The sequence below is a fragment of the Ranitomeya imitator genome, chromosome 6 (genome assembly GCF_032444005.1).
Source record: "Ranitomeya imitator isolate aRanImi1 chromosome 6, aRanImi1.pri, whole genome shotgun sequence".
Classification (NCBI taxonomy): domain Eukaryota; kingdom Metazoa; phylum Chordata; class Amphibia; order Anura; family Dendrobatidae; genus Ranitomeya; species Ranitomeya imitator.
In genome coordinates, this window is record NC_091287.1 from 399,679,158 (window position 1) to 399,699,536 (window position 20,379).

At 45.7% G+C, this 20,379-nt stretch overlaps 1 protein-coding gene across 2 annotated transcripts in view; it reads right to left on the reverse strand.

The window, feature by feature from the left end:
• TMEM241 (transmembrane protein 241) overlaps window positions 1-20,379 on the reverse strand; it is a 219,107-nt gene that overhangs the window by 107,243 nt on the left and 91,485 nt on the right. For both annotated transcript variants that reach the window (XM_069731199.1, XM_069731200.1), the window contains exon 11: window positions 6,836-6,870. In XM_069731199.1, the coding sequence (XP_069587300.1) occupies window positions 6,836-6,870 (35 nt within the window). The remainder of the gene's footprint in view (window positions 1-6,835; window positions 6,871-20,379) is intronic.

Below are 20,379 nucleotides of genomic sequence, written 5' to 3' on the forward strand. Positions count from 1 at the left end.
AAATGTATGGCAGAGCTCATGTTTGCTCTGCTGTCACCATTAGTGTGTATGGCCCCGTAGGCGCATGTGTCCCGACCAGTGAGCAGCGAGCATTTTCGGATAAGGTGTTTATCCCGAGCATACTCGTGTGACAATCTAGTATTTTCGGCATTCTCAAAAAAAAAAAAAAAAATTCTCAAGTCGGCGCAGCTGCATGTGTAGCGGCTGTTCAACAGTTGCAACACATGCAGGGATTGCCTAACAAATATGTAATCCCTGCATGTGCTGTGGTTGTTGAACAGCCGCTACACATGCAGCCGCGGCAACTCGAGTATGTAAAAAATATTCCATTAGGACATGAGTGTGCTTGGGAGAACACCTTATCCGAAAATGCTCGCTCATCACTAGTCCGGACCTCGTTTTGTGGGGGATTTTGGATGTATGCCTCGACTGGGACACAGAACGCAATGTGAAGGCACGCTCAAAAGAAAGTGGTGCAATCTGATTTTTTTCCTCACAGTCGGACGAAGAAGAAAAAATTATTGATCTGAACTACCCTATTGAATAGCCTCGGCCAGAATGATGTTTGATGAAAAATTGGACAGTGAACGTCCGATTTATACGCTCGTCTGCGTACGCCCTAAAGAGCAGAAATATAGAGGACTTGGCACTCTCTGCACAGAAGGTAAATTCAGATTTTACTGATAATCAACAAATAATCATATGACGTTTCGGACTTCTACTGTATAATTAGACCTTCAGCAGAACTGTCCATAAAATGTATAAAATAGTTTTGAGCAAATACATATACTGTAGTGTGAAAAAGTGCTTGCCCCCTTCCCGAATTCCTATTCTTTTGCATGTTTGTCAAATATAAATGTTTAAAATCACCAAAAAAATCTAAATATTGGACAAAGATAGATAGCACAAGTAAAATGCAGATCATAACTAAAGGCCTTTATTAGCTAGGGAAAAATAAATCCTAACCTACAGTATTACATATTATATTTTGTAAAAAATATAAAATAAATTATATATATATATATATATATATATATATATATATATATATATAGATAGATAGATAGATAGATAGATAGATAGATAGATATAGTGGTGCAGTGACCCCTGTGGCAGCTAGGGGGCGCTGTGTGCGCTCCTTGGGATATGCATGGAGGCGTATTTGTTGTTATAATAGTGGTGAAACAGTGACTGGCAGAATTGTGAGTGGCCAATATGTGTTGCAGAGGGAGTCTGCGTGGTAAGTCTGATGTAATGTTGTTCTGGGACCTGTAGTCCCTCAAGAGTGTGTATGTGTATGGTGTAGTTGTAAGGGAGACTTACTAGGCTAGTTATGTGAGATGGGCGGGACAAACTAGCCACACATCCACACTCCCACCCAGGGGAGTGGTTAAGGGTATATAATGTGACCAGGGTGTGGGTCACAGAAAGACTATGGTTCTGGATGGTCTGTGTTGGGGAAGCTACCGTCCTTCGGTGGGTCTGGACTGACTAAGATATGCCGCCAAGGCAAGTTGGTGATCCCTGTGAGGCAGCTTTCCCAGAGGAGTGGACTGACAAGGAGTCAGCAGGTGGAGCAGGAGTTCCGGTCAGGCACCTATACAGACTGTTGGTGATTGTAATGTTCTATGAACTGTGTGGTCTCCCACTGTGACTGAACGGAGTGAGGTTCGGCGTATTTAGAGACCGCGACCCAGTGTCATATGCGCTGTATGCGACTTGGGACATTGGGGAAGTGTACGGCGTACAGACACCCATGGTAACTGGGCGAAGTGAGAGGTCCAGCATGTTTAGTGTCTGTGAGACAAAGCCATAAATGAAGTATTTAAGATAAATCTGCAAGTTAATATCACCAGTTGGTGCTTGATGTGTTATGAAATGTAAACTGTGCATAACCCGGTTTATGACACTGTAATAAACCATATAGACCAGGGGTCCCCAACTCCAGGCCTCGAGGGCCGCCAACAGTGCAGGTTTTCAGGATTTCTTTAGTATTGCATCGGTGGTAATGTGATCATCTGCACAGGTGATGATTCCAACCCCTGTGCAATACTAAGGAAATCCTGAAAACCTGCACTGTTGGCGGCCCTCGAGGCCTGGAGTTGGAGACCACTGATATAGACTGTGTTTAAGCGAAAAATCATGCCTGACTACGTTAATTCCGTGCCAAGCGAGTGTCCCCCAATACACTAAGTAACAGCAATCTTACAATATATACACACATATATGCATATACAGTACAGACCAAAAGTTTGGACACCTTCTCATTTAAAGATTTTTCTGGATTTTCATGACCATGAAAATTGTAAATTCACACTGAAGGCATCAAAACTATGAATTAACACATGTGGAATTATACACTTAAAAAAGTGTGAAACAACTGAAAATATGTATTATATTCTAGGTTCTTCAAAGTAGCCACCTTTTGCTTTGATGACTGCTTTGCACACTCTTGGCATTCTCTTGATGAGCTTCAAGAGGTAGTCTGCCCGAGGTAGCCGAGACACCAAAGAACATGATCGGGGTCGGTTTTTACCGACCCGTTTTGCGATTAACTGTTTACCGTCGGCCACAAAAAACAACAACAAAAAACGAACTGTAATGCTCTGTCCTCTGATGTGATTGCACATCAATAGGGGGATTCGGGGACCCTATCATACGTACCGGTGTCCCTGGGTCCTCCTGCATCCCCTCCTGCCTGCCAGCTTCTTCATCTGGTAAGAAAATGGCGGGCTCATGCGCAGTGTGCCCGCCATGATCTGCCGGCCGGCAGCTAGATGAGTTGGGGCTAAATTTAGGGTTAGGGTTAAATTTAGGGCTAGGGTTAGGCTTCTTTCACACTTGTGTCAGTATGGGGCCATCGCAATGCGTCGGCCCGACGTACTGACGCACGTTGTGAAAATTGTGCACAACATAGGCAGCAGATGCAGTTTTTCAACGCATCCGCTGCCCAGTCTATGTCCTGCGCGGTCGGAAATGGCAGACGCGACGTACAAAAAAAAGTTACATTGAACGGTTTTTTTTGTGACGACGGTCCGCCAAAACACAACAAATCCAGTGCACGACGGATGCGACGTGTGGCCATCCATCGCGATCCGTCAGCAATACAAGTCTATGGGCAAAAAACGCATCATGCGGGCACATTTACAGGATCCGTTTTTTGTCCAAAACGACGGATTGTGACGGATGCCACACGACTCAAATGTGAAAGTAGCCTTAGGGCTAGGGTTGGGGCTAAAGTTAGGGTTAGGGTTGGGGCTAAATTTAGTGTTAGGGCTAGGGTTAGGGTTGGGGCTAAAGTTAGGGCTAGGGTTGGGATTAAGGTTGGCATTAGGGTTAGGTTTGGCATTAGGGTTAGGTTTGGGATTAGGGTTAGGTTTGGGATTAGGGTTAGGTTTGGGATTAGGGGTGTATTGGGATTAGGGTTAGGTTTGAGGTTAGGGTTGAGATTAGGATTAGGGGTGTGTTGGATTTAGGGTTTTGATTAGAATTATGGTTAGAGTTGAGATTAGGGTTGTTTTGGGGTTAGGGTTGTGATTAGGATTATGGATCGGGTTAGGGGTGTGTTGGGGTTAGGGTTGGAGTTACAATTGGGGGGTTTCCACTGTAAACATCAGGTACATCAGGGGGTCTCCAAACACGACAGCCAATTTTGCGCGCAAAAAGTCAAATGGTGCTCCCTCCCTTCTGAGCTCTGCCGTGCACCCAAACAGTGGTTTACCCCACATATGGGGCATCAGCGTACTCGGGATAAATTGGACAACAACTTTTGGTGTCCAATTTCTCCTGTTACCCTTGTGAAAAAAAAAACTCGGGGGCTAAAAAATCTTTTTTGTGAAAAAAAAAATTTTTTTTTTTATTTTCACGACTCTGCATTATAAACTTCTGTGAAGCACTCGGGCATTCAAAGTTCTCACCACACATCTATATAAGTTCCTTGGGGGGTCTGGTTTCCAAAATGGGGTCACTTGTGGGGGGTTACTACTGTTTAGGTACATCAGGGGCTCTGCAAAGGCAACATAACGCCCGCAGACCATTCTATCAAAGTCTGCATTCCAAAACGGCGCTCCTTCCCTTCCGAGGTCTGCCATGCGCCCAAACAGTGGTCCCCCCCACATATGGGGTATCAGCCTACTCAGCATAAATTGCACAATAAATTTTGGGGTCCAATTTCTCCTGTTACCCTTGTGAAAGTAAAAATTTGGGGGTGAAAAGATAATTTTTGTGGAAAAAATATGATTTTTTTTATTTTCATGGCTCTACATTGTAAACTTCTGTGAAGCAGTTGGGGGTTCATAGTGCTCACCACACTTCTAGATAAGCTCTTTGGGGGGGTCTAGTTTCCATTCCAAAATGGGGTCACTTTTGAGGGGTTTCTACTGTTTAGGTACATCAGGAGCTCTGCAAATGCAACATGACGCCCGCAGACCATCCCATCAAAGTCTGCATTCCGAGTGGCGCTCCTTCCCTTCCGAGCCCCGATGGGTGCCCAAACAGTGCCCCCCCCCCACATATGGGGTACCAGCATACTCAGGACAAACTGGTCACCAGATTTTGGGGTCCAGTGTCTCCTGTTACCCTTGAGAAAATAAAAAATTGCAGGCTAAAAAATCATTTTGAGGAAAAAAAAAAAAAGGATTTTTTTATTTTCACGGCTCTGCTTTATAAATTTCTGTGAAGCACTTGGGGGTTTAAAGTGCTCACCACACATCTAGATAAGTTCCTTAAGGGGTATAGTTTCCAAAATGGTGTCACTTGTGGGGGGCTTCCACTGTTTAGGCACATCAGGGGCTCTCCAAACGCGACATGGTGTCCGATCTCAATTCCAGCCAATTCTACATTGAAAAAGTAAAACGGCGCTCCTTCACTTCCAAGCTCTGCGGTGCGCCCAAACAGTGGTTTACCCCCACATATGGGGTATCGGCGTATTCAGGAGAAATTGCACAACAACATTTATGATTAAATTTCTGTTTTTACACTTGTGAAAATAAAAAAAATGGTTTTGAAGTAAAATGTTTGCAAAAAAGTTAAATGTTCATTTTTTCCTTCCACATTGTTTCAGTTCCTGTGAAGCACGTAAAGGGTTAATAAACTTCTTGAATGTGGTTTTGAGCACCTTGAGGGGTGCAGTTTTTAGAATGGTGTCACACTTGGTTATTTTCTATCATATAGACCCCTCAAAATAACTTCAAATGTGATGTGGTCCCTAAAAAAAAAAATGGTGTTGTAAAAATGAGAAATTGCTGGTCAACTTTTAACCCTTAACTCCCTAACAAAAAAAAAATTTGTTTCCAAAATTGTGCTGATGTAAAGTAGACATGTGGGAAATGTTATTTATTAACTACCGTATATACTCGAGTATAAGCCGAGATTTTCAGCCCAAAATTTTGGGCTGAAAGTGCCCCTCTCGGCTTATACTCGAGTCAAGGTGGGTGGCAGGGTCGGCGGGTGAGGGGGAGAGGGCGCTGAGACATACTTACCTAGTCCCAGCGATCCTCGCGCTGTCCCTGCCGTCCCACAGTCTTCTGTGCTGCAGCTTCTTCCCCTCTTCAGCAGTCACGTGGGACCGCTCATTACAGAAATGAATAAGCGGCTCCACCTCCCATAGGGGTGGAGCCGCCTATTCATTCCTCTAATCAGCGGTGCCGGTGACCGCTGATAGAGAAAGAAGCTGCGGCACCGAAGACCAGGCAGAGGGACAGCGCGAGGATCGCCAGGACTAGGTAAGTATAGCATATTCACCTGTCCTCGTTCCAGCCGCCGAGCGTCGCTCCATCTTCCCGGCGTCTGCGCTCTGACTGTTCAGGCAGAGGGCGCGATGACGCATATAGTGTGCGCGGCGCCCTCTGCCTGATCAGTCAGAGCAGAGACGCCGGGAAGATGGAGGCGCCGGAACGAGACGCCGGGAGCTGCAATCAAGGGAGGTGAGTATGTGTTTTTTTTTTTTTATTGCAGCAGCAGCGGCCATGGCAGAGCTTTATGTGGAGCATCTATGGGGCACAGTGAACGGTGCAGAGCACCGTATATGGCACATCTATGGGGCACAGTGAACGGTGCGGAGCACCGTATATGGCACATCTATGGGGCACAGTGAACGGTGCAGAGCACCGTATATGGCACATCTATGGGGCACAATGAACAGTGCAGAGCACCGTATATGGCACATCTATGGGGAAATATGAACGGTGCAGATCACTGTATATGGCACATCTATGGGGCACAGTGAACGGTGCAGAGCACCGTATATGGCACATCTATGGGGCACAATGAACAGTGCAGAGCACCGTATATGGCACAGCTATGGGGAAATATGAACGGTGCAGAGCACTGTATGGCACAGCTATGGGGAAATAATGATCTATTTTTATTTTTGAAATTCACCGGTAAATGCTGCATTTCCACCCTAGGCTTATACTCGAGTCAAGTTTTCCCAGTTTTTTGTGGCAAAATTAGGGGGGTCGGCTTATACTCGGGTCGGCTTATACTCGAGTATATACGGTACTTTGTGTGACATATCTCTCTGATTTAAGGGCATAAAAATACAAAGTTTGAAAATTGCTAAATTTTAAAATTTTTTGCCATATTTCCATTTTTTTCATAAATAATCGCAAGTAATATAGAAGAAATGTTACCACTATCATGAAGTACAATAGGTCACGAAAAAAACAATCTCTGAATAAGCGGGATCCGTTAAAGCGTTCCAGAGTTATAACCTCATAAACTGACAGTGGTCAGAATTGTAAAAAATTGGCTCGGTCACTAAGGGGTTAAAAACATTAAATTAGCTTTGTTTAAAACAAATAAGAAAATATGAACACATTTATAATTGCCTTACCAGTAGGATGGGAAGCAAAGGCCAAAAGTAAAACACTGCAAAGACAAAAATAAAAAATGAGGAATAATAAAAGAAACATTGTACTGGTCCTCAAACATTGGCAACACTGGGGGCAGAGTTGAATGAACGTGTTGAATATTTAAAGGGGTTCTCCGAAAATGGCTATAAAATAAAACACATACGGTATTTAAATATTAACATACTTTCCAAATAACTTTATTTAGCAAAACGGTATGCTTCATCTACTGCACTCAGTCAGGAGAAATTTAGTAAATACCATAAATCAATGTACCCCCATCGTAGACTTCCTAGGACACTAGTAGGACAGGCTGCGTAAAGAGCATCCACTTTTGATGCACATGGTCTGGTCAGAGCAGCGTCCTGTACTCTGACCGAATACTGAGTGAAGTTGGAATAAAGGAGCAGCGCGGTGACTCAGTGGTTAGCACTGCAGCACTGGGGTCCTGGGTTCAAATCCCACCAATGACAACATCTGCAAGGAGTTTGTATGTTCTCCCCGTGTTTGCGTGGGCTTCCTCCGAGTTCTCCAGTTTCCTCCCACACTTCACATACTGATAGGGAATTTAGATTGTGAGCCCCAATGAGGACTGTGCTGATAATGTATGTAAAGCGCTGCTGAATAAGGCAGCACTATATAAGCAAAAGCATAACAAAAAAAAAAAAAAAAAAGGAGACCATAGACACTGTTCTTTAGTGCAGGGGTCCCCAACTCCAGTCCTCAAGGCCCACCAACACGTCATGTTTTCTGGATTTCCTAAAGGTACCGTCACACTAGACGATATCGCTAACGATCCGTGACGTTGCAGCGTCCTGGCTAGCGATATCGTCCAGTGTGACAGGCAGCAGCGATCAGGCCCCTGCTGTGCTGTCGCTGGTCGGGGAAGAAAGTCCAGAACTTTGTTTCGTCGCTGGACTCCCCGCAGACATCGCTGAATCGGCGTGTGTGACACCGATTCAGCGATGTCTTCGCTGGTAACCAGGGTAAACATCGGGTTACTAAGCGCAGGGCCGCGCTTAGTAACCCGATGTTTACCCTGGTTACCATCGTTAAAGTAAAAAAAACAAACGCTACATACTTACCTACCGCTGTCTGTCCACGGCGCTCTGCTTCTCTGCTCTCCTCCTGCACTGGCTGTGAGCACAGTGGCCGGAAAGCAGAGCGGTGACGTCACCGCTCTGCTTTCCGGCTGCCCGGCGCTCACAGCCAGAGCAGAGAAGCAAAGCGCCGGGGACAGACAGCGGTAGGTAAGTATGTAGTGTTTGTTTTTTTTACTTTAACGATGGTAACCAGGGTAAACATCGGGTTACTAAGCGCGGCCCTTCGCTTAGTAACCCGATGTTTACCCTGGTTACTAGCATCGTTGGTCGCTGGAGAGCGGTCTGTGTGACAGCTCTCCTGCGACCAAACAGCGACGCTGCAGCGATCCGGATCGTTGTCGGTATCGCTGCAGCGTCGCTTAGTGTGACGGTACCTTTAGTATTGCCCAGGTGATAATTGCATTACCTGTGCAAAACAAAGGAAAACCTGAAAACATGATCTGTTGGTGGGCCTTGAGGACTGGAGTTGGGGAACACTGCTTTAGTGGACTAAGAATGAACATCCATCTCTGCCAGCCTGACCCTTTTACTACAGTGCACGGAGCATGTCTGTCTCATTCGTCACACTGTTTGTCCTAGGACGGCTGCCACTACTAGACGGAAGTTGCAATCTTTACAATCCTGACAGCGTGCACTACATAAAGCATAACGTAAAGCATAAGTATTTTATTGTATTACATTTCTCGGAGAAACCCTTTAAACTTTGACTAGACTGTTTTGAGAGGGGTAAACTGTGGTCAATTTTAAATTTGATGCATCTATGGACACATTTACCTAACTATATAACAACTTTTGGATGCCTTAGTTTATACCAATATTGTGGGTCATAATTTTGGTGCAAAATGTAAGTGTTCTGTATCCTGTTCAGCTTTGGCTACTTGCTGAGAAGCAAAAAAAAAAAAAAAAAGAAGTTAAAACAGATAACAGATGTGGTGCACGTCATGTATGCTACTCCTTTAGAGCAAATTAAGTGATAGTTCTGTTTAGAAGATAAACCAGAAAAATTTTAAACAAGACCCTCCTATTACTTATAACGACTATAATTTATACATGTTAAAAAGGAGGGCTTTACCATGCAGTGTTAGGTCACATAGATGAGGGAATAGGGATTCTGGCCCTAGTTTGGCCTAATGGTTTCGGTAACTTGTCGCAGAGCTTGACACCCTACAGAGCGACATGGCGCCCCCGCTCAACGCTGTCCTCCATGACCCTGGAAGTTGGGATGTACAGTACAGACTACCTCTTGATGCTCATCAAGAGAATGCCAAGAGTGTGCAAAGCAGACATCAAAGCAAAAGGTGGCTACTTTTATGGACTACAAGCGATGAGATTTGATGGTGTTCCGATATTGTAATATGCCACTCTTGGGACATATCCATGTTGTTGAATTGTTTGAGGCCATTGGGCAAGTGCAATATACCTCTCTATAGGTTCTCTAAGGATTCTCTAGGATCAAAACCCAGACATTATCTATTCTGTGTATATTGAACAGTGCTCATAGTACTGTTAGGTTAATAAGGTGTATGTGATATACTTACAATTGTTTGACTAATAAGACATGGGTGATATACCCACAATGTTGGATGGGATTATCTCCCTGTATGTATTTATGTTACCATTTGGTCACATATACCTGTTTGCTGTGATTTTGTTCACGATGGTGCTACTTTGTAGGGTATAACAGGGTCATTGAGGGCAAGCAGACGTTGAGCAGTGGCTCTTTAGGGTGCCAACCTCCGCGACAAGGTAGGCCAAACTATGGAAGCATCTCTATCCCTCATCTATGTGCCCTACCCCTGCTTGGTAAAGCACCCTCATTTTAACATTTTTTAAAGTTGATGTAAATAGTAGGAGGGTTTTCTAAGGGTATATCCGGGACTTTACAAAAAATATATCTAAGCACTAACAGGCAGGTAATTGCAACTTACCTGCCTGTTGTGCACTGCGCAGTTCTTCCCCAGTATAGAGCGGTCACAGACCGCTCCTGCCAGGGATTCAGCTGCTTCTGCTAATGTCACATCTATAGAGCGAAGGCTTCTTATCCACTCCGCTGTGTCGAAGGGTCGTGACTTCTGCCATCATTCTGATTGATAGCCGTATTCCCGCTGCCTAAGTGGTGGAGCCAGCAGTCAATCAGAATGATGCTTGATTGATGCGACGAGGCAGCCAAATCCCCGTCAGGAGCAGTATGTGACCACACTATGTAATGAAAGAACAGCGTCAGGCACAACAAGCAGGTAAGCTGCAATTACCTGCCTGTTAGTGCTAAGATACAATTTTTTTTGTACAGTCCCGGATACCCCCCCTTTAAGCTTTTCTGATTTATTTGGGACTTGTTTAGTTTTTTGCTTCAGGTTTCTGTTTATAATACAAATCAATGCTCTAGAGCAGAGGTCCCCAACCTTTTTTGCACCAGGGACCGGCTTTAAGCAAGACCAGTTTTCCATGGCCCGGTGGGGTGGGGGTGGGGCTCTGGTCATATGGGGGTGGGGTTATGGAGTGGTGGAGCTTAGTGCATACTTATGTAATTATGACATTTATAATGAGAATGTGATTCACACATTCACATACACACACATTCTCATACACACACATTCACACACACACACATTCACACACACACACATTCTCACACACACACATTCACACACACACACACACATTCTCACACACATTCTCGCACACACGTTCACACACCCCTCTCACCTCTCCTCGCACTCTACCACAGCATCTCATTGCCTTCCTCTGACACAGCCGGCCGCTGAATGATGACGTCATCCAGCGGCGCGTCTGTGTGAGAGGAAGCAGGAAGACAGATCGCTGGGCAGCGGAGCTGCGGGGATTTCTCCCTGCCCGTCGCAGCCACCCTGCAGGGGCTCCCCTCCACCTCTGCACACGTTGGGAGCCGGCGCTCTGCAGCTTGACAGTCGGCACAGAGAACAGCTGACTCCCTGACCGGGGGCGGCAGAATGCAGCCGCCGGGGGAGACACTGCGGACCGCCGAATGAGGCGGCCCGACTGCGCCCCTCCCTGCCGGCTGCGCCCGGGGCAAATGCCCCGGCTGCCCCCCCCCCTAGATACGCCACTGGGCGTGTCAGTGAGGAGAGCCTGCCGCCCCACCCCATCAGGAACACACCATGCTGCGCAGGAGGGCTGCGTCACTAAGACCCGCCTGACGCCCTGCCCCGTCCTGCATAATGTTCTCTGCCGGGAGCTGCGAGCTGTCACAGAGTGTGCTCTGACCAGGCGCAGGGCCGCAAAGCTAGCTGTCAGCGGCGCCGCGGACCGGCTGAAAAACCTCAACGGCCCGGTCCTGGTCCGCGGACCGGCGGTTGGGGACCTCTGCTCTAGAGAAATAGATCATAAATGGGCATATAGATATTTTAAGGTTGAGTATCCCATTTGGGACCCCTCTCTATCACAACAGTGAGCAGCTAACACATGGTGTCTACAAACAAGGTAGAGTAACGGAAGCTCATTTGGTTTTCGCAGAAGATATACACAATATACAAGCTTAGAGGCGGACCATATACAGTCATTTATCAGTTTCTGCACATATGTACTTATGGAAAGACATACATTTCCCACAAGTCTGGAACCTCTTCAATTCATCTTTATATAGTTTATTAAACACAACGCAGAATAGTCAAGTTTCAGCATGTATATTTCATAAGGACTTCATAAAAAAAAAAAAATGGAGGACTATCTTTAAAGTACACTAACAATGAGCTCGTCCACCACATTATATGGGCACTCCAAACCTCCTGGAGGAAGACCATGCTGTGGAGTGGGTGTAAGAAGCCATAGTTGACAATAGCCTTTGGATTGTAAATTAACATTCACTGTATAATAATTGACTCGGTATACATAGATAAAAGATAAATTCAAGTAGCAAATCGATAAAGGAAAAGGTATATCCAGCTTCACTTGTCCATAAAATCCGTAGTTTATTGAAAAATTCTTTTAAAATAATAAGTCATTGCATATGTGAGCTGTATGTTATTTTAAAAGAATTTTTCAATAAACTATGGATTTTATGGGACAAGTGGGGCTGGATATACCTTTTCCTTAATTAACTGTTATTCCTACTGCACCACAGAATTTCCGTGCTCCGGTCCTACCTAGACATTTAATGGGCGACCTGACCTTTTCCTTTCCTATGTTCTTAAATTAAAGTAGTAACCCATATATAATATATATACGGTAATATATATATGTATTGTGGGAATATAGCTCATCAGGGATCTCTGCTTTGGCCCAAGCAGGTGGCTATGGAGTCACAACGAACAATAGCAGGCTAGCGAGTTCCACACAGGTATGTGTCAGGTGTATTTATTGTACACATTTGCCGTACAATGTTACACGTGCCAAACATGAAATAAAATGTCTAAGGCCGTCTGGCCACTAACTAACAACAAGATACTAACTGCAAAATAAACCTACACAACAAGAAAGAAGTTTGTGCAACCTTACTGTGTCAGCTCCCAGACCAGCAGATGAGAGACTGAGATCCCAGCAGTTCCTTGATTATATCAGCTGAAGCAAAAGCTGGATCGTATGTGTGGAAGGGAAGCACCAGAGCTTTCAGGCTGATCACTAAAGAAACCAGGACCGGATTACAGAGAAATAAACAGCTTCACAATCAATACCGTGATACATATGAAATGAAACGGGGACAAACATATCTGTTTTCTAGTACTTCTCCCCTTGGCACCTCACATACCCCCTTCCTTTGTTCGAGCCTGTAGGGTCGGACACGATGAGTCACTAAGCAGTGTGTTCTGGATAACGCATCTGCATTCCCGTGCGCTGCGCCTGCCCTGTGCTCAACGGAAAAGTTAAAAGGTTGTAATGCCAAGAACCAGCGTGTCACCCTCGCATTGCCCTCTTTTGCGCGGGACATCCATGTTAGGGGTGAATGGTCCGTTACTAGCCTAAATTGGCGACCTAGTAAATAATAGCGTAAGGTGAATAGGGCCCATTTCACAGCCAGGGCTTCGCGCTCAACCACGCTATAATTCTTTTCTGCCCTGGTAAGCTTCCTACTCAGATAGCTTACTGGGTGTTCCTCGCCATTCACTTCCTGTGACAACACTGCACCGAGGCCGACACCAGAGGCGTCCGTTTGGACAATAAACTCCCGTTTAAAGTCAGGGGCAACCAACACTGGTTGGTCACAGAGGACCGTTTTCAAATACTGAAAGGCCTTCTCTGCTTCTGCGTTCCACTTTATTGTGATAGATTTTGAGCCCTTGGTAAGCTCTGTGAGAGGGGCCGCGATGGTGGCAAAATTTTTAATGAAGCGCCTATAATAGCCAACGATCCCTAAAAAGGCTCCGACCTGTTTTTTGTTGACCGGTCGTGGCCAATTCTGAATAGCGTCCACTTTATTGGTCTGTGGCTTTACGACTCCTCGCCCTATGCTATATCCCAGATCGCGAGCCTCTTCCAATCCCAAGGTACATTTCTTAGGATTGGCAGTTAACCCAGCAGTTTTTATCGAGTCTAAGACGGCTTGTACTTTTGACAAATGTGTGTCCCAGTCATCACTAAAGACAATGATATCGTCCAAGTATGCGGACGCATACCGGACGTGGGGTTTAAGGACAATATCTATTAGACGTTGGAAGGTGGCTGCAGCACCATGCAACCCAAATGGCATATCACGGTACTGGAACAGTCCCTGGGGCGTTACAAAGGCCGTTTTCTCTTTGGCTGAATCCGTGAGGGGAATCTGCCAATAACCTTTTGTTAAGTCGATAGTAGATATGTACCTGGCCGAACCCAGTCTCTCTATAAGTTCATCAACTCTCGGCATCGGGTAGGCATCGAATTTTGATACCTCATTTAATTTCCGAAAATCATTACAAAACCTAATAGTCCCATCGGGTTTGGGCACTAGCACGATTGGGCTAGCCCAATCACTCCGGGACTCTTCAATGACTCCAAGTTCTAACATTTTCTCGACTTCCTGGGCAATGGCTTGTCTCCGAGCCTCCGGAATTCGATATGGTTTTAGTCGTACACGGACCTGTGGATCAGTAACAATGTCGTGTTTAAATAAGTGAGTACGACCAGGAAGCTCTGAAAAAACCTCTGCGTTTTTCTGTATAAATTCCTTAGTCTCTCGTTTTTGACTTTCGGATAGTGTCTCTGCAATACCCACCTCTGGCAATGCTACCTGGGGGTCATTTACCACAGATGGGGGTGCCCTACGAGGTCCATCATTAAGGGTGGCTTTTGTCATTAGACTCTCCCTATCCCGCCAGGCCTTAAGCAAGTTTATGTGGTAGATTTGTTCGGTTTTCCTCTTGTCTGGTTGATATATCTTATAATTCACTTCACCTATTCTCTCCAACACCTCGTATGGGCCCTGCCACTTCGCAAGAAATTTATTTTCTACAGTGGGTACTAATACTAACACCCTGTCTCCGGGTTGAAAGACTCGTGTTTTAGCCGCTCGGTTATATACCGTGCTTTGGGCCTGTTGCGCACGTTCTAAACATTCTTTAACTATTGGCATGACCGCCTCAATTCTATCTTGCATAAGCATTACGTGTTCAATTACACTGCGATAAGGAGTCACTTCTTGTTCCCAAGTCTCTTTAGCAATATCTAACAGGCCTCTAGGACATCGCCCGTAAACTAACTCAAAAGGCGAAAAGCCTGTGGAGGATTGGGGTACTTCCCGTATAGCGAACAGGAGATATGGTAGGAGGGCTGTTGTGAATTCTGTGGCTAAGTTCACTTCTGTGGTCACAAGTGGTATTGCAGTCTCTGGGCTTCCTCCCTCAGGTGTTTTGGTGAGCTCGTTGGCTGCCTTGCTATTTAGCTCCACCTGAGTCTGTCTTCCTTGCTCCTTGTCAATGTTCCAGTGTTGGATCTGAGCTACTGCATCTTTCCTTGGGCCTGCTGCTCTGCTAGATAAGTGCTTCTAGTTTGTTTTCTGTTTTTTCTGTCCAGCTTGCTATTAACTTTTGCTGGAAGCTCTGAGAAGCAAAGGGGTGCACCGCCGTGCTGTTAGTTCGGCACGGTGGGTCTTTTTGCCCCTTTGCGTGGTTTTCGTTTTAGGGTTTTTTGTAGACTGCATAGTTCTCTTTGCTATCCTCGCTCTGTCTAGAATATCGGGCCTCACTTTGCTGAATCTATTTCATTCCTACGTTTGTCTTTTCATCTTGCTAACAGTCATTATATGTGGGGGGCTGCCTATTCCTTTGGGGTATTTCTCTGAGGTAAGTCAGGCTTGTATTTCTATCTTCAGGCTAGTCAGCTCCTCAGGCAGTGCCGAGTTGCATAGGTAGTGATAGGCGCAATCCACTGCTGCTTATAGTTGTGTGAGGATAGATCAGGTACTGCAGTCTACAGAGATTCCACGTCTCAGAGCTCGTCCTATTGTTTTTGGTTATTGCCAGATCTCTGTATGTGCGCTGATTACTGCACGCTGTGTTGCCTGATTGCCAGCCATAACAGTACAAGGAGCCACACCAATGATTCCCAATAGAGGGAAAAAAGAAATCCTGACATCATTTTTTTTTCTTAGCTCTGTCTTCAGTCTTTTTTTTCCCCTAGACATTAGAGTGCTTCAGGACACAGCTGTGGACATGGATATTCAGGCTCTGTGCTCCTCAATGGATAATCTTGTTGTAAATGTACAAAAGATTCAAGATACTATTGATCAGAAATCGATGCTAGAACCAAGAATTCCGATTCCTGATTTGTTTTTTGGTGACAGAACTAAGTTCCTGAACTTCAAAAATAATTGTAAGCTATTTCTGGCCTTGAAACCTCATTCTTCTGGTAATCCTATTCAACAGGTTTTGATTATTATTTCTTTTTTGCGCGGCGACCCACAGGACTGGGCGTTTTCTCTTGCACCAGGAGATTCTGCATTGAGTAATGTTGATGCATTTTTCCAGGCGCTGGGATTGCTTTACGATGAGCCTAATTCAGTGGATCAGGCTGAGAAAAATCTGCTGGCTTTATGCCAGGGTCAGGATGATGTAGAAGTATATTGTCAGAAATTTAGGAAGTGGTCAGTACTCACTCTGTGGAATGAATCTGCACTAGCGGCTTTGTTCAGAAAGGGTCTCTCTGAAGCTCTTAAGGATGTAATGGTGGGATTTCCTATGCCTGCTGGTTTGAATGAGTCTATGTCCTTGGCCATTCAGATCGGTCGTCGCTTGCGCGAGCGTAAATCTGTGCACCATCTGGCGGTATTGTCTGAGAGTAAACCTGAGCCTATGCAGTGCGACAGGACTATGACTAAAGTAGAACGGCAAGAACACAGACGTCTGAACAGACTGTGTTTCTATTGTGGTGATTCTACTCATGCTATTTCTAATTGTCCTAAACGCACTAGGCGGTTCGATAGCTCTGCCGTTATTGGTACTGTACAGTCCAAATTCCTTTTGTCCATTACCTTAATGTGCTCTTTGTCATCATATTCTGTCATGGCGTTTGTGGATTCAGGCGCTGCCCTGAATCTGATGGATTTGGATTATGCTAAACGTTGTGGATTTTTCTTGGAGCCTTTGCGGTGTCCTATTCCGTTGAGAGGAATTGATGCTACACCTTTGGCCAAGAATAAGCCTCAGTACTGGGCCCAGCTGACCATGTGCATGGCTCCTGCACATCAGGAAGTTATTCGCTTTCTGGTACTGCATAATTTGCATGATGTGGTCGTGTTGGGGTTGCCATGGCTACAAACCCATAATCCAGTATTGGATTGGAACTCTATGTCGGTAACCAGCTGGGGTTGTCAGGGAGTACATGGTGATGTTCCATTTTTGTCTATTTCGTCATCCATTCCTTCTGACATCCCAGAGTTCTTGTCGGACTTTCAGGATGTATTTGAAGAGTCCAAGTCTGATGCCCTACCTCCGCATAGGAATTGTGATTGTGCTATCGATTTGATTCCTGGTAGTAAATTCCCTAAGGGTCGTTTATTTAATTTGTCCGTACCTGAACACACCGCTATGCGCAGTTATGTGAAGGAGTCCCTGGAGAAGGGACATATTCGCCCATCGTCGTCACCATTGGGAGCAGGGTTCTTTTTTGTAGCCAAGAAGGATGGTTCGCTAAGACCGTGTATTGATTACCGCCTTCTTAATAAGATCACTGTTAAGTTTCAGTATCCCTTGCCATTGATATCTGACTTGTTTGCTCGGATTAAGGGGGCTAGTTGGTTTACTAAGATTGATCTTCGTGGTGCGTATAATCTGGTGAGAATCAGGCAGGGAGATGAATGGAAAACGGCATTTAATACGCCCGAGGGTCATTTTGAGTATCTGGTGATGCCGTTCGGACTTGCCAATGCTCCATCTGTTTTTCAGTCTTTTATGCATGACATTTTCCGTGAGTATCTGGATAAATTCTTGATTGTTTACTTGGATGACATTTTGATCTTCTCAGATGATTGGGAGTCTCATGTGAAGCAGGTCAGAATGGTTTTTCAGGTCCTGCGTGCTAACTCTTTGTTTGTGAAGGGATCAAAGTGTCTCTTCGGTGTGCAGAAAGTTTCATTTTTGGGGTTCATCTTTTCCCCTTCTACTATCGAGATGGATCCGGTTAAGGTTCAGGCCATCCAGGATTGGACTCAGCCGACATCTCTAAAAAGTCTGCAGAAATTCCTGGGCTTTGCTAATTTTTATCGTCGCTTCATCTGTAATTTTTCTAGCATTGCCAGACCATTGACCGATTTGACCAAGAAGGGTGCCGATTTGGTTAATTGGTCTTCTGCTGCCGTGGAAGCTTTTCAGGAGTTGAAGCGTCGTTTTTGCTGTGCCCCTGTGTTGTGTCAACCTGATGTTTCTCTTCCGTTCCAGGTCGAGGTTGATGCTTCTGAGATTGGTGCAGGGGCGGTTTTGTCACAGAGAGGTTCTGGTTGCTCAGTGTTCAAACCATGTGCTTTCTTTTCCAGGAAATTTTCTGCTGCTGAGCGTAATTATGATGTGGGTAACCGAGAGTTGCTGGCCATGAAGTGGGCATTCGAGGAGTGGCGTCATTGGCTTGAGGGTGCTAAGCATCGCGTGGTGGTTTTGACTGATCATAAGAACCTTACTTATCTTGACTCTGCCAAGCGCTTGAATCCTAGACAGGCCCGTTGGTCGTTATTTTTTGCTCGTTTTGATTTTGTGATTTCATACCTTCCGGGCTCTAAAAATGTGAAGGCGGATGCTCTGTCTAGGAGTTTTGTGCCCGACTCTCCGGGGTTATCTGAGCCGGCGAGTATCCTCAAGGAAGGAGTCATTGTGTCTGCCATCTCCCCTGATTTGCGGAGAGTGTTGCAGAAATTTCAGGCTAATAAACCTGATCGTTGTCCGGCCGAGAAACTGTTCGTCCCTGATAGGTGGACTAGTAAAGTTATCTCTGAACTTCATTGTTCGGTGCTGGCCGGTCATCCAGGAATCTTTGGTACCAGGGAGTTGGTTGCTAGATCCTTCTGGTGGCCATCTCTGTCACGGGATGTGCGTGCTTTTGTGCAGTCCTGTGGAATTTGTGCTAGGGCTAAGCCCTGCTGTTCACGTGCCAGTGGGTTGCTTTTGCCCTTGCCGGTCCCGAAGAGGCCTTGGACACATATTTCGATGGATTTCATTTCTGACCTTCCCGTTTCTCAAAAAATGTCGGTCATTTGGGTGGTCTGTGATCGCTTTTCTAAAATGGTCCATCTGGTGCCCTTGGTTAAATTGCCTTCCTCCTCTGATTTGGTGCCTTTGTTCTTCCAGCATGTGGTTCGTTTACATGGCATTCCTGAGAATATTGTTTCTGACAGAGGTTCCCAGTTTGTCTCGAGGTTCTGGCGAGCCTTTTGTGGTAGGATGGGCATTGACCTATCTTTCTCCTCGGCCTTCCATCCTCAGACTAATGGCCAGACCGAACGAACCAATCAGACCTTGGAAACATATCTGAGATGTTTTGTTTCCGCTGACCAGGATGATTGGGTGTCATTTTTGCCGTTGGCTGAGTTCGCCCTTAATAATCGGGCCAGCTCGGCTACCTTGGTCTCTCCATTTTTCTGCAATTCTGGGTTCCATCCTCGTTTCTCTTCAGGACAGGTTGAGTCTTCGGACTGTCCTGGTGTGGATTCTGTGGTGGACAGGTTGCAGCAGATCTGGACTCAGGTAGTGGACAATTTGACCTTGTCCCAGGAGAAGGCTCAGCTTTTCGCTAATCGCAGACGCCGTGTGGGACCCCGACTTCGTGTTGGGGATCTGGTTTGGTTATCTTCTCATCATATTCCTATGAAGGTTTCCTCTCCTAAATTTAAACCTCGTTTTATTGGTCCGTATAGGATTTCTGAGATTCTCAATCCGGTGTCTTTTCGTCTGACCCTCCCAGACTCCTTTTCCATACATAATGTATTCCATAGGTCGTTGTTGAGGAGATACGTGGCACCTATGGTTCCATCTGTGGAGCCTCCTGCCCCTGTTTTGGTGGAGGGGGAATTGGAGTATATTGTGGAGAAGATTTTGGATTCTCGTGTCTCTAGACGGAAACTCCAGTATCTGGTCAAATGGAAGGGTTATGCTCAGGAAGATAATTCCTGGGTTTTTGCCTCTGATGTCCATGCCCCAGATCTTGTTCGTGCCTTTCATGTGGCTCATCCTGGTCGGCCTGGGGGTTCTGGTGAGGGTTCGGTGACCCCTCCTCAAGGGGGGGGTACTGTTGTGAATTCTGTGGCTAAGTTCACTTCTGTGGTCACAAGTGGTATTGCAGTCTCTGGGCTTCCTCCCTCAGGTGTTTTGGTGAGCTCGTTGGCTGCCTTGCTATTTAACTCCACCTGAGTCTGTCTTCCTTGCTCCTTGTCAATGTTCCAGTGTTGGATCTGAGCTACTGCATCTTTCCTTGGGCCTGCTGCTCTGCTAGATAAGTGCTTCTAGTTTGTTTTCTGTTTTTTCTGTCCAGCTTGCTATTAACTTTTGCTGGAAGCTCTGAGAAGCAAAGGGGTGCACCGCCGTGCTGTTAGTTCGGCACGGTGGGTCTTTTTGCCCCTTTGCGTGGTTTTCGTTTTAGGGTTTTTTGTAGACTGCATAGTTCTCTTTGCTATCCTCGCTCTGTCTAGAATATCGGGCCTCACTTTGCTGAATCTATTTCATTCCTACGTTTGTCTTTTCATCTTGCTAACAGTCATTATATGTGGGGGGCTGCCTATTCCTTTGGGGTATTTCTCTGAGGTAAGTCAGGCTTGTATTTCTATCTTCAGGCTAGTCAGCTCCTCAGGCAGTGCCGAGTTGCATAGGTAGTGATAGGCGCAATCCACTGCTGCTTATAGTTGTGTGAGGATAGATCAGGTACTGCAGTCTACAGAGATTCCACGTCTCAGAGCTCGTCCTATTGTTTTTGGTTATTGCCAGATCTCTGTATGTGCGCTGATTACTGCACGCTGTGTTGCCTGATTGCCAGCCATAACAGAGGGCATCCCAATC